Source organism: Hylobates moloch, unplaced genomic scaffold, assembly GCF_009828535.3.
Source record: "Hylobates moloch isolate HMO894 unplaced genomic scaffold, HMol_V3 SCAFFOLD_13, whole genome shotgun sequence".
NCBI lineage: Eukaryota > Metazoa > Chordata > Mammalia > Primates > Hylobatidae > Hylobates > Hylobates moloch.
Window position 1 is genome coordinate 49603250 of NW_026652288.1, and position 14094 is coordinate 49617343.

At 34.6% G+C, this 14094-nt stretch overlaps 1 protein-coding gene across 1 annotated transcript; it reads right to left on the reverse strand.

Annotated features, from left to right (window-relative positions):
• Nucleotides 1–10183: 10183 nt before the first annotated feature.
• LOC116480132 (olfactory receptor 9K2-like) lies at nucleotides 10184–11125 on the reverse strand. Its single transcript, XM_032172054.1, has one exon. The coding sequence runs from the start codon at nucleotides 11123–11125 to the stop codon at nucleotides 10184–10186; it is 942 nt and encodes a 313-aa protein (XP_032027945.1).
• Between the last annotated feature and the right edge of the window lie 2969 nt (nucleotides 11126–14094).

A 14094-nucleotide genomic window follows, 5' to 3' on the forward strand; every position in this document is an offset into this window, starting at 1 on the left:
CACAAGAACAGCAAGGGGTAAGTTTGCCCCCATGGTACAACCACCTTCCATTAGGTACCGCCTCCACTATGGGGGATTACAAGTCAACATGAGCTTTGGGTGGGGACAGAAATCCAAACCATATCACTCATCATTCTCAATATATAATAGATATAGAAATGTAGGTGCAAATGATGTTATGTATGCATACATGTATGAGTGCACCTATGAATATATGTGGATGTGTACACATACATATATACATATGTATGTCTGTCAACTAAGAGACCTACCAGCACCTAAATAGCAGTAACATTGAACACACATCACCCATATCCTGATTTCTAAATACACTTCTCCACTAAAAGGAACCAGGGATCCTTGGAGAAACGCCTAATTTCATATCAGATAGGCAAAGAACACAAAAATCTGTTCTGTTGTTTTCTGTCAAAAAGTATAAAGTGTTAAAAGAATGTTGGAGATAAGTCAAAAAAAAACACAGAAGCTAGCTCAAAGAAACTCCCACTGGCAAAAGTGGGGATAATTTGAGCATCAAAATAAATAATGTCAATAATGTATTATAACACATTAAATAAAGGAGAAAACCATGAATTCATGCTTATACAAATAAATTTTTCAAAACTTAGAGAACTAGAATATCTACATGGTCTCACAATATTTAATAAAAATACTAATTAAAAAAAGGGAAAGTAAATTTACAGAGGAGAAGGAGAGCAGATACTATTTTAATCAAATGGGTTTGGGACAGATTGACATTGTGTGCTACTGAGATAACATATTGTAAACATGGCTCACTACACTTGTTTGATAATCCTGCCAAGCATACGTACCTGAATTTAATCGTTAAGAAAATCAGAAAAACACAATTTGAGGGGCGTTCTACCCAATAACTGGCCTGAAATCATCAAGAATATCAAGACAAAAAAAATCAAGGAGTATCAAAGAAAGACTGACGAACTGTTCTATATTTAAGGAGAGTTACATATACAACTGGATGCAAAATGTGACTCTGAACTTTCCATATTACCATTCCTTTTACTATCAGTGACGTCTTTGGAACAACTGTTCAATTCGGAGGTTTAAACGATGGTAAAGCAATCCTGATTCTGAGTACTGAAATATGATTATGAGGAGAATGTCTTTGGTGGTAGGAATTACACATGAAAGTATCTGGGGAAGATGGAGTATTATTTGGCAACTTACTCTCAAATGGTTTATTTTAAAAGTTTTTTATTTCGTACCCGAAATTCTCTATAAGTTTGAGATTATTTCTAAATGTAATGTTTCTGTGTGTTGACTCTCAAAACATCATATTTATCTGATGATCTACTTATATAGCACTACCCTATAGCACAATAGTACATATTTAGTGACCAGTCGAGCGTATTTGGAAATAGGTTAAAAATATCTTTCATGTGAATGGAAGAGACACTCTGCTCCAACTATGAGAAGGAGAATATTGTCTGAGTTTACTCTATATTTTTTAGAGCCCCTTCCTTGCCCAGGTTTCAAAATCAAGTTTCAAACTGTTCTATATTTAAGGAGACTTACATATACAACTGGATGCAAAATGTGACTCTAAACTTTGCATATTACCATTCCTTTTACTATCAATGATGCCTTTGGAACAACTGGTCAGTTCGGAGGTTTAGACGATGGTAAAGCAATCCTGATTCTGAGTACTGAAATATGATCATGCATGAGAATGTCTTTGTTGATAGGAAAATGCCCAGTCTCCCTCCAAAAAGCTGGCTGTGTATTGTCCTTACATTTCACTCACGACCTGGACAAATTTATTACAAGGCAACATAGAGCTGCAAAGGGAGCTCAGGAAAAATAAAATCTTTCCTACTGATAGACAAATGCTCTGATGAATTTGATGAATTTTTAAGTGAAATAATAGCAAAGTATATAACATTCTCTGTTAGAGACATATAGTTTTCTAATAGTGTATAAGCCAAACTCTGTACTTCAAGGTCATTGTTTTTGTTTGTTTGTTTGTTTTTATACTTTAAGTTTTAGGGTACATGTGCACAGCGTGCAGGTTTGTTACATATGTATACATGTGCCATGTTGGTGTGCTGCACCCATTAACTCATCGTTTAACATTAGGTATAACTCCTAATGCTATCCCTCCCCGCCCCCACCCCACAACAGGCCCTGGTGTGTGATGTTCCCCTTCCTGTGTCCATGTGTTCTCATTGTTCAATTCCCACCTATATGTGAGAACATGCGGAGTTTAGTTTTTTGTCCTTGCAATAGTTTGCTGAGAATGATGGTTTCCAGCTTCATCCATGTCCCTAAGCTTCTCTAATGCTATTCTCAAGCCCATCCACATTGCTACTTATTCTCATTTGTCAGCTGGCTCCTGCCTGTGACTCTCAGGCAGACTCTGGTCCTGCGCTCATTTTGCTGCTACAACTGAAACTACCAAAACTACTGTCCACTCAAGTTTGTGAAGTTACCACCCTGAACTCAAAAGTAGAGATGATTCCCTAAAGATTCCATGACCTTTACAATCTGTTAGCTTCCCACAGCAACACTAGCACACACCTATTTTGCAAAGCAGTCTTCTCTTAAGAGCTAAAGGGTAACAGAAAAGGGGTATAGAAATTTACTTAAACTGGATGCTAGACTTCACACTTTTAAATGTCTCTCAACAACCTCAGCACGGAGCTTGTCACTGCTATATTTTTGCCAGCGGCTCTCATATCTGCTATGGTTTTGGGCCCTCTTTATCTCCTCTTATAATCTCTCTGCAACTGCTAGCTCACACTGCCAAAACACCTTTAAAATCATTCCTAGCTTACTTTTCTTTCAGTGGTCTATTTTAAAGTAGACTTTGAGCCATCTATTTTCAGTCTCAAATTTAATTAAGGTTCTGTTAAACATAAGGGCTGTTGACTTAGAATTTCTGCCCTCAGTCATGCAAATCTCATGATAAATCCAAACCTCATTTTTTTTAACATTGTCTAAATCAAATTCCTACAGATGGCTGTCTGTCCCGGACCAGCCTAATAGAGAAGTATTACAAAAATGCTGTATATCCCCACCCTCTTCAGAGTTAACTCAATAACACAGAATTTGTTTTTTATAATATTTTAAAATGTTAAGTAAATTATTTTATTTTAAATATTTTTAAACATATCTCCAAAATTATCTCCAACATCATATTAATAAACTCCTAAAGGTATTTCTATTAAACTTTTAATCAATTAAGAAGACCTACTTTCATAATTATTATTAAATATATCCTGGATAGATGCACCCTGAGATGTTATAAAATTTTTCATTTACCAGTGACCAAGGAAACAACCAGCGACTTTCAAATCAGCTGTGATATTTCTCCCTAAGAATGTTCATGGGGCAATGACAAAGTTAAAACGATCTCCCTGATATGAGTAGTAATGGTGTAGTGACAGACTTCAAATTGTGCATTTGACTGAGAGAGCCAAGGAAAATTTCACTTAGATGATAGTAGCCCCTTTGGCTTATTAGTCAAAAAGATGGATGTGGCACAGTGATCTCCACCTACAGTTAGTTAATCATGGGGAATGAAATAAGTGGGCACTCCAGCGACCCAGACGGAGAAAGAACCAATCTACTCAACAGAGACCTAACTTAAGCCACTATAATTCACAACCTGTTCATCTTCCAATTCTGACAGAGTCACCAAAATGAAGAAGTCTAGGTAGCCCTAAGTAAGGTTCTCATTCTAATACCAAAGATATGAACTGAAATCCTTCCAACAATCCTTCTCTGAGTATTTTGGTGGCTGATTTATGGCTAACTAAACACTAAAGAAAAGTGTACACCCAAACATTTTGTGGACCTTTAGAGATATTTGGATCCCGTTTTAGAACTATCACCAAATCTTAAGAACCCAGAATATTACCCAGGCTGCTTATCAGAATGAAGGACTCCAGAGGGTAAGACGGGGAATGGGTTTTGATTTGTCTTCATCTCCTAATAGGTACCATGGAACCTAAAAATCCATAGCGTGTTTCCCACTTCCTAAGTGTATATGTAATTGTGGTGTGAGGCTGAAGAAGTTGGTAAACATGCACAATTGATCCATGACATAGAGTAAGGACTAATAAAGTAGTAAGAGACAAATGGAATTTCATGGAGCTTCTTGCTAAAATATCATATTAAAATGTATACAGATCACAAGAGGAATAGCAGAGAATTAGTGCCACCAGCAAAGATGACAAAGAAATGTGATGTTTTCTTTGCATTTGTCTTATAGTTTAGCCAGTGAAAGGATAGGGCACTTGAGAGCCAGTTTAGCTTATCATAATTTTATCAAATGATGAGTGTAGTGGTAGTTATTAAAACAGATATGATCCTTACTAGAACAAAAACATTCAGTGCATGAGAATATATTATGCGTATATTTATTTGAAAATGTTTCTCCTTTCTGCTGAAGATGGAACAAAATCACTTTGTTTTAACCTGGTAACAAAAAAATAAGTATTTGCCGTCCTGTAAATTCTCTATTCTCACATGGTTCAAAAAGAAACTGAGGAGCTATACTCTTTCATTAATTCTGCCTCTTTTTTAAAATAAGGAAAAATAAATGCACGTTATTTCCCAAACTCTCCAGCAGACTATTTACTTCAACTTATTTAAGTATATTTTAATAGAATATGTTTCCATTCCTGAACTAGTTACCACTAAAAAGGAATAAAAACACTATAATAAGAGTAAACTAAAGATCTACCACTGGTGATAGAAACTTTTCTGACGCAGTTTGTCAAGAAGAAAGAAGACAGTGCCTCCCTACATAGGCAACTGAGAGTATCTACTACAGTATATGTACCCCACAAAACTAAAACCATCCAGGATGCAGATTAGAACAAACTCACTGGACATTAGATTCTGAAAAGCTGAGATCAAAGGCAAGAAAACACCAAATACAAAGAGAAGTAAGAAATGTATAGTAAGAAATGTAACCTCGTGAACTGTTTCACAAATAAGGACGATAGTTTCGTTCAAATTTACTTCCTTGATAAATGTTTTAAGACAACTTTAATATTTAATTAAATTGTTTATGTTTTCTCATTCATATTGAAATGTATATTTGTTTATATATTTTATTTATTATTAATTATAGTAGAGATGATGATAGCTTACCATCAGCGTATAGATTACAAACTATTAAAACAGGATACTCAATTAATTAATATAAGAATGGAAATCGACCAGGAATGTTAGACTAGGAGCTAAATATAGCAACACATAATATTTTGAATCATGTCTCTTAAGGGAAAGAGTGACAATAATTTTATAAAGACATGAACTTTTTGCATTATGTTACATGTTGGAAGTTTGATAACTGTATTAACTGAAAGAAAAGAATTTGGACAGTGAAATAGATGAGATGGATTGTTAGAATAATGAGTGGACACATGCTCAAAGCTGGAACATAAGGGTCTTATTCACTGGAATTTAATTTTCCAGTAGAAGGAAAAAGAGCCTTAAATTTATTGAAGTAAATATTTCCAAGAGTAGCATTTGACAAGTTTGGCTTGCATTTGAAGTTTTGTCTGTTTTCTGTTTTCTAGTTCCCTGGAATGTTCAGGAGAAACTCATCTTCTCCAGCCTTACCATTGTGTATGTGCAGACAGAGCAAAATAAAATTTATATGACTAAATGTTTATCTTTTGCTTAAATCCAAAGCTAGTTTGTGTAGGTTGTCACAAAAGAAATCTTTTAAGACATTCAACTGAGGAAGCTGATGCCAATCATCAGAGTGTCAAAAAATTTGAACAAGTGGGTGCTTTAAAAGTGTTGATAAAGAAAGAAGGGGCTGGGCGCCGTGGATCTATTCTGTAATCCCAGAACTTGGGGAGGCCGAGGTGAGGGGATCACGAGGTCAGGCATTCGAGACCATCCTGGCTAACACGGTGAAACCCCGTCTCTACTAAAAATACAAAAAAAAAAATTAGCCAGGCGTGGTGGCACACGCCTGTAGTCCCAGCTACTCGGGAGGCTGAGGCAGGAGAATCACTTGAACCCGGGAGACAGAGGTTGCAGTGAGCCGAGAGCACGCCACTGCACTCCAGCCTGGACGACAAGAGTGAGACTCTGTCTCAAAAAATGAAACAAAACAAAAAAAGAGAAAGAAGGAGCTATTTCAAAAATCTACAAGCCATATTTTATAAATCTAAGAAATATGGAAATTAGTATTTGTAAAGTTTTTGGGTTTTGTTGTTGTTTTGTCTTTTTATGCAAAATTGGGATAATTAGGAAATGACTTTGAAATGAATTCTCTTTTTCATTCATGTTATTTTCTTTTTATTTATTTATTTATTTTTGGTCTTGGTGTTTTGGTGTTTATTTCTTTTTTTCTTTTTTTAATTATACCTTAAGTCCTAGGGTGCATGTGCACAACGTGCAGGTTTGTTACATTTACATTAGGTATGTTTCCTAATGCTATCCCTCCCCCCTTCCCCCACCCCACAACAGGCCCCGGTGTGTGATGTTCCCCACCCTGTGTCCAAGTGTTCTCATTGTTCAATTCCCACCTATGAGTGAGAACATGTGGTGTTTGGTTTTCTGTCCTTGCAATAGTTTGCTCAGTCATTCATGTTATTTTCAGTTCTGACATATCCTGCTTTTTTTCTTAACCGACCTCTTCCCTTTTCTTCCTCTTCCTCTCCCCGCCTCAACTAGTAGTTTTGTCCTCACTGAGATCACTAGGATAATAGTTTACATTCAGAATTTTTATTGATTTTATCACCTATTCTGGTATCATGAAATTGGGCAAAGTGGTAGCTCATTCTCAACTTCCAAGAGTAAGAATAACATAGTTCAGTATCAATCCACCACTGAAACATTTTTATAATACTTTATTAGTTCAGCTACTTCAATCAACATCACAATTTAAATCCCATAATAAGGAGTTGAAACTATTTGAAAGCTAATGGAGCAAGCTCCAGGTGCTAGTAAACAATGTTTAATTTAGTGATTTTAACGTAATTTGTGAAGTTTAAATCAATACTTATCATTTGCAACTATTCGAGTCAGAGAATCTTAGCGCCCTGGTAATAGAAAATAGTATTCTAAGTACCCTCACCGAAGTTCCATATCAGTATGCCAAATGTTAATAGAACTAAATGTTAGGTAAACACCAACATCACATCAAATTTAAAGACAGAGTGAAGTACATGATGCTACAGATCAATCAGTATATGTGTATGTATGAAAAGTTATAACCAGGGAAAATAAAAGAATGCAATACAAGTACGTTGAGCATTTAAGAAGCCTAATATAATCTTCAGCCTCTCAAGATCATATCATTACATTAAAAGCTTTTTCGATGTGGATTTTTGTATAAAGTTTTAAAGTCCCCTCTAAATAAAAACTTTTGATGTATGGGATGCAGAATGTGAACTTCAAACTCTCTTGGATGTAGCAATGTTTCAGAAGCAAATCTACACATAATTTAAAAATAAAACACTTTGTTAATGAGAGTCAACAAAATGTTGGTATGACATTGGGTTGTTCTGATAGAATCTTGATGGCACAAGTAACAAGAAAGTTATAAATTGGGCACTACTTTTTATATGAGGCATAGGAACCCAGAAAAAAAAATTTACCAAGGAAAATATTTATGGCAATTTAAAAGAAAATAAGAAATATCTGAGTTTAACTCTTTGAAAATCAGTCTGCCTTGGGTTTTCCATTTTTTTTCTGGATTTCTTTGAATATTTGAGGTGATTTAAGCAATGCCACTTATGAGGTTATTCCCTGGAATACTGCAATATGTATGGCTACAAAGCAGATACATAATCTAACATATTTAAGACTAAAGCAAATGGATCAAGCCTGCATTCTTATTCAATATTCTACTGCCTTTCCCCAATAGTCCTTAAGTACTCACACTCGGTAGGTGCATCAAAGAATGACAGTCTAAGGTTAATGGGCATTCAATATAAATAGTAAAACCTAAGTCTAAGAAAGGAATCTCCAGACTAATAATAATTTACACCAAAAATCCATTTCCCAAGTGAGTTGAATTTCTATTTTGCTCTCAAATACCATTTTAATGAAATTAAGCATTAAGAGAAATGGCATATTGACAGGCCTAGGGAGGGGTAGATAAATATAACCTTGATTTGTTAAATGTCTTAGCTTCCTTTTTTATCTTTTAGATAAGAATAATTATCATCAAATCCCTTCCCCAATAAAATTTAATCTACAAATATGCATTCCATTGTACATTTATCAAAGGAGACTTAGCTAGCTTAACAAAAACAGAAAAGATAGGCCTAAAGATCCATATTTTAGGTTTTCAAGATGTCAAGTATATGAACAAAACTGGAAGATGTATTTTATTTATTAGGTTTAGTTTTTGTCTTTGATGAGATTTTCTAGATTTAGGGATGGTAATTGTCTGTCTAAAGTATTAGTTAAATCACTTGCAGGGCTGGGCTCGGTGGTTCATGCCTATAATCCCAGCACTTTGGAAGGCTGAGGTGGTCGGATCACAAGGTCAGGAGTTCGAGACCAGCCTGACCAAAATGGTGAAACCCCATCTCTACTAAAAATAGAAAAATTAGCTGGGCGTGGTGGCATACGCCTGTAATCTCAGCAACTCAGGAGGCTGAGGCAGGAGAATCACTTGAACCCAGGAGGCAGAGGTTGCAGTGAGCCGAGATCACACCACTGTTCTCCAGCCTGTGCAACAAGAGTGAGACTCCGTCTGAAAAAAAAAAAAAAATCACTTGAAAAATAGTAACTCTGACATGACTTTTTCTGGAAACTGACTTCCCTTGATACCTATTAAAGCTGTGGGGCAGTCTCTTAACTACCCTTTTCTCAACTGACATTTAAAGTTTAGGACTAATCATATTTTTAAATATCTTATACCTAAACTAATATACACAGATATACACCAACAAACACATATGCATGTATACATACACATGCACATATACAATCCCACCATTCATAAAGTCTACTGTAAGGTATACATGCATACACGTATATACACACATACAATTCAACTATTTATAAGGGCTACTGTAAAATCTTGTGATATCTGTAACCGAGATTTTCAAGCTGACTTCATTTCAATATAAAGCTTTCACTAATTACATATTCATAACCAATAATTGATATTATCCAGAAGATAGAGAGCATGAGCTGAAAACATTATGAAATCATAAGAAGACATTTTCATTATATTAGAGCAAAACAGGGATGACTGTCATTCACAGAGCATTAAATAAAATGTCTTGATTTAAACCAAATCAAGGCAATTTGCCCATATGTCTACTTCTTTGGCCCCTTTAATTCAACAAAGAGCTTTATTTTACTTAATGCTTTTAATGGAAAAGGTTATTTTTCCATTCTATTTCCTTTTCATCAGATACACATGCTCTCACCTCTTTGGCATGTCATCAAAACCAAAACACAATACTAGCATTTATACCAAATATCATTTGCATATAAACCAATTGGGACACGCAGTCTCCAAGTTAATCATCGTATAAAGTATGTTCTGTATCTAAATTTCACCTAGGCATGCAAAGAGAAATAGTAAAATATTATACCTCCCCATTTCACCCAACATATTATCACATGAAGAGGCAGAAAGAAAGTGACAAATACATTACTATTTGTAGAAACATAACAAGTTTTCATAAATATCCAGAACTTTCCAATTTAACATTGCCTTGGGAAAAAGTAAGTACTTCATGTGTAACATTCGTTATGGGAAATTATTCATGCTGTGGAATAGAAGAGTTAAGGAGTTTTCTTTACAAAAAAATAAATAAATAAACTTGGCTGGGCGTGGTGGCTTGTGCCTGTAATCCCAGCACTTTGGGAGGCCGAGGCAGGCAGATCATCTGAGGTCAGGTGTTCAAGACCAGCCTGGCCAACATGGTGAAATCCTGCCTCTACTAAAATTACAAAAATTAGCCGGGCATGGTGGCTCACGCCTGAATCCCAGCTACTCGGGAGGCTGAGACAGGAGAATCACTTGAACCCAGGAGGCAGAGGTTGCAGTGAGCTGAGATCACACCACTGCACTCCAGCGTAGGTGACAGAGCAAGACTCCATCTCAATAAATAAATAAATTAATTAATTAACTTGAACTTTAAATGCCTATATCTAGAAAACCAGGCAGTAAAAAATAATTGATGCAAGAAACAGAAAAACAAAAGCAGATTTAGAGTAAAACTTTTTTCTTCCATAAAACTTTTTTCATGGCATCTTTAACATCCTTATTTCTTAAAGAGTAGATTAAAGGATTTAACATAGGTGTGAACAAAATGTAACATACTGAAGCCACTTTACGAAGTTCAGGGTTATTTGGAGGTGTGAGATACACAAAAGAGACAGTTCCACAGAGCAAACTTACAACCCCCAAGTGGGAGCTGCAAGTGGAGAAGGCTTTCTTCCTTCCTTCACTGGAGCGGATCTTTAAAACTGTGGACACAATGTACATATAAGATACGACAATAACAACTATCGTGGGCAAAATAATGAGGACAGCCAAACTAAATGACACTATCTTATTCATGAAGATATTGGAACAGGAGATCTTTTCAATCGGGTTTGAATCACAGTAGAAGTGATCAATGACTCGGGAGGCACAGAAAGACATGGAGAATGTGACACTGATTTGAAGGATGGAACTGACCCAGCCACAGAGATAGGAACCAGCCACCAATTGGATACAGACACTTCTTGACATGCGAACAGAGTAGAGGAGTGGGTTGCAGATGGCAATGAAGCGGTCGTAGGCCATGGCTGCCAAAACAAAGGCCTCTGTTGCCATGAAAAGCGCATAAAGGAACAGCTGTGTCACACAACCTGCAAAGGATATGATCTTTTTCTGAGATAGGATGTTGACCATGGCTTTGGGTACAATAACAGTAGAATAGGAGAGATCAATGACGGAGAGATTGCCTAGGAAGAAATACATTGGTGCATTCAGCCGGGGATCAGTCACAATGATGCCAATCATACTAAGGTTTCCCAGAAGAACCATCCCATAAATAATCAGGAATAGTAGGAAAAGGAGACTGTGGAGCTCTGGACGAACTCTGATGCCTACAAGAATGAAGTCAGTCACTTCTGAATGGTTGTCTCCTCCCCTGTCACCCATGGCAAATTTCTGCTTCAAGATACAAGAGAAAGTCAGCAAATAAAGGTTTCTGTACTATAACAAAAACACTTAACATTAAAGGAGACTTTATAGTTGGCATATGCCTTCATTATCCCATTAAGTTTACACACATGAGCAAATGAAAGATGAGAGATATTTTGACTTGCCTAAGGTAACACAACTGGCTAACAATGGAGTTTGGACCCAAGATACAGTATTTTGTATCCAGACTAGTAATAATTTCAACACAATGTAGTTTGATACTTTTTTATATCTCTCTACCTTGTTACATGAGATGGCTTATGAGATGTCATTTGTGATTGAGGTGTTGATTTCAAAATATTGTCAGCAAATTCCTAATACTAAGAAAAAGACTCTTCCTTAAGTTTTAATCTATCATGTAATACTCATTTTTCCTTTAAAAACACATTGCTTCAAAATGGTAATAAATAAATGAGGGAAAAGAAAGCTAAAAGTACATTCTAAGGTAACATGAACTTTCTACCAAAAGAGCTCTTACAACCTCAAGGAAATTATCAGTTAACTGTCTTACTTAGAGATCTTTTATTTATTTTTATTTTTTCTTGAAAAAAAAATGGGGTACGTTTGCAGAAAATGCAGGTTTATTGCATAGGTATACAGGGATCTTTTAAAATACAACCAGTCTTCAGCTCCTGGAACTAGTTTAATTTTATTTAAGGACAAAAGTAAAATGTAAACAATGCCTTTATATTTTTTGTTCTGTGAAGCTTATTGATCCTGCTTTTTTCTACATAAATCTGTCAAGAAGGTCATGCCATCAAACTTTTCCAAATTTGAGAAAAAAAAGATGTAAATTAAGAAAATTATATTTGCTATACAATCTAATATATTCTTTTACACAGTCCATACTTTTTATTGATGTATTTATATAATTTATATAATGTATTAGATTATATAGTAAATTTTTTGAACTCTTAAGCTGATGGTAAAAGCTTAATAGTTTAAGAATAAATAGTATTTATTTCTTAAATGCATCCAAATTAACCTATTTGAATTTGGGTGACCTCTTAAGCAACCAAAACAACTTTGGTTAATTTGAAATATTTCTGTTTTTTATTTTTATGTAAAACAACACACTCATTGTCTATTAAGTTGTCTAGCAATTAAAGATGATCCTACCACATCTTTTCTTCTTTGGTGGCATTTAAGCCAAGTATAATTCATCCTTCCAAGGAGTGGTATGGATAATAAAAGTGAGCAAATGATCCAGAAAATATCTTTGCCAAAATTGAAATAAATGCTATGCTAGCAATCATAATTACAGAGCATGCAGAATTCCTCTTTAACTCTTTATCCTCCCTCAACTGTAAGAGGTTTAAGAGGTTTACTTTTTTCATTTTCCCATGTCCTACAAAAGTCTCTCAGACTCCAAAGCCTTCATGACCTTCCTTACATCTTTCATTTGTTACCTCTCTCAATAACTTCATCCAAAAAAGACTAAAATTAATTCAAATATATTCAAATCAACAGAAAAAAATGATTGAACCTAATAACATTAGTATTTTCTGTCTCCACTGTCCTCACACCAACTGCTCCACCATATATTTGAAAACTATTCAAATAAATGTATAGTCATTTGGTTTTATTGGGGGAGATAAATTAGACTTACAGCTTAACATGCATGAGGATGACTAAATTTTATTCCGGGAATAGAATAAAGCTTTTTAGGCATGAAGCTGAATAAGAACAGTTTCAAACATCAGCCATCATTTGTTGGTTTGGAATAGGAAAAGGAGGTCAGTTATAGAGAATAGGAATGACTTTTAAGACATGCTAAAATCATGTCACGCATATCTCCCCCTTCTGCAATAAGTCAACAAGCTTGTGACAATTAGTTTGATTGTAGTGATCATTTCACAATGTGTAGATATTAGAACATCAAGTCTTATACCTTAAGTATATATAATTTTTATATCAATGATATGTCAACTCTTAAAAAAAATCATAAGCTCAACAGGCCTTGTTGTTTAATCTTATTTTTTTTAAAAAAAGGAAGAAGTAGAGGAGGAGGAAGAGGGAGAAGGGCAGTAGAAAGAGAAGGAAAAACTCTTAAATTCTTATAGCAAATCAAATGCTACTTTTTGACCCTTTTTGAAAGTGACAAATTAGTTTTTCAAGAATTAATCCATTTCCATCTGTCTGATTATCAACTAATGTGTTGAGTCAATATTTTTAAGGATCTATTCTGTGTCAAGTATTGTGTTTGGCACTAAAAATGAAGATGAAAAAGAATTAAATGTAATTCCAACTTAAAACATGGTATGATACATGATATGAGATGTTTATTATAATATAATAACTACCTTTAATTCATTACTAAATGACCAATAGTAAATAAATAAGCTCACTGCTAACTTTTTAAAGAACACATTTTTTTAAATGCTAAAGATGATAAAACCTTTAGGTAAGACGTTCTTGGAGCACAGGAACTTTAGTATAGATAGGCTTTTGAGAGCAAGCTGACTTTAGAATAATTACAGGATTATAATTATAGAATTTGCATGCAAATTTATAGAATATTTACCATAAAATATTTATCTCCATTAATAAAGAATTTTAAATAAAGAGCCAATTTTGGTATGAAATAATTGGAATAGAGATAATGGAGAATCTTTATGATTGTGAGGTTTTCTAAGCAGTGAAACAAGAGAAATTATAGAATACACATCACTAGGACTAGATTTCAAATATCAATTATCATGTTCCCAGTCTGATTTAGCCATGATCTTTCTACAAGCAATAAAATAGGAATATAGAAGTTTATTCTCGTGTTAATAATTTTTAATTTATGGCTTAGCACATTTTGAAACTCAAGAAAAAATGTATTTAAGCATATTGAAAATGTTCTGGCTGTCTTATTATATGATTAAAATAAATATGATTTGTTGTTTTATAATTATTCTTACCTGAACTTATGTGTCTTTTGT

What these genes read in the sequence shown, in the direction of transcription:
- LOC116480132 (XM_032172054.1), bottom strand. Translation starts at nt 11,125, where the DNA reads ATGGGTGACAGGGGAGGAGACAACCATTCAGAAGTGACTGACTTCATT.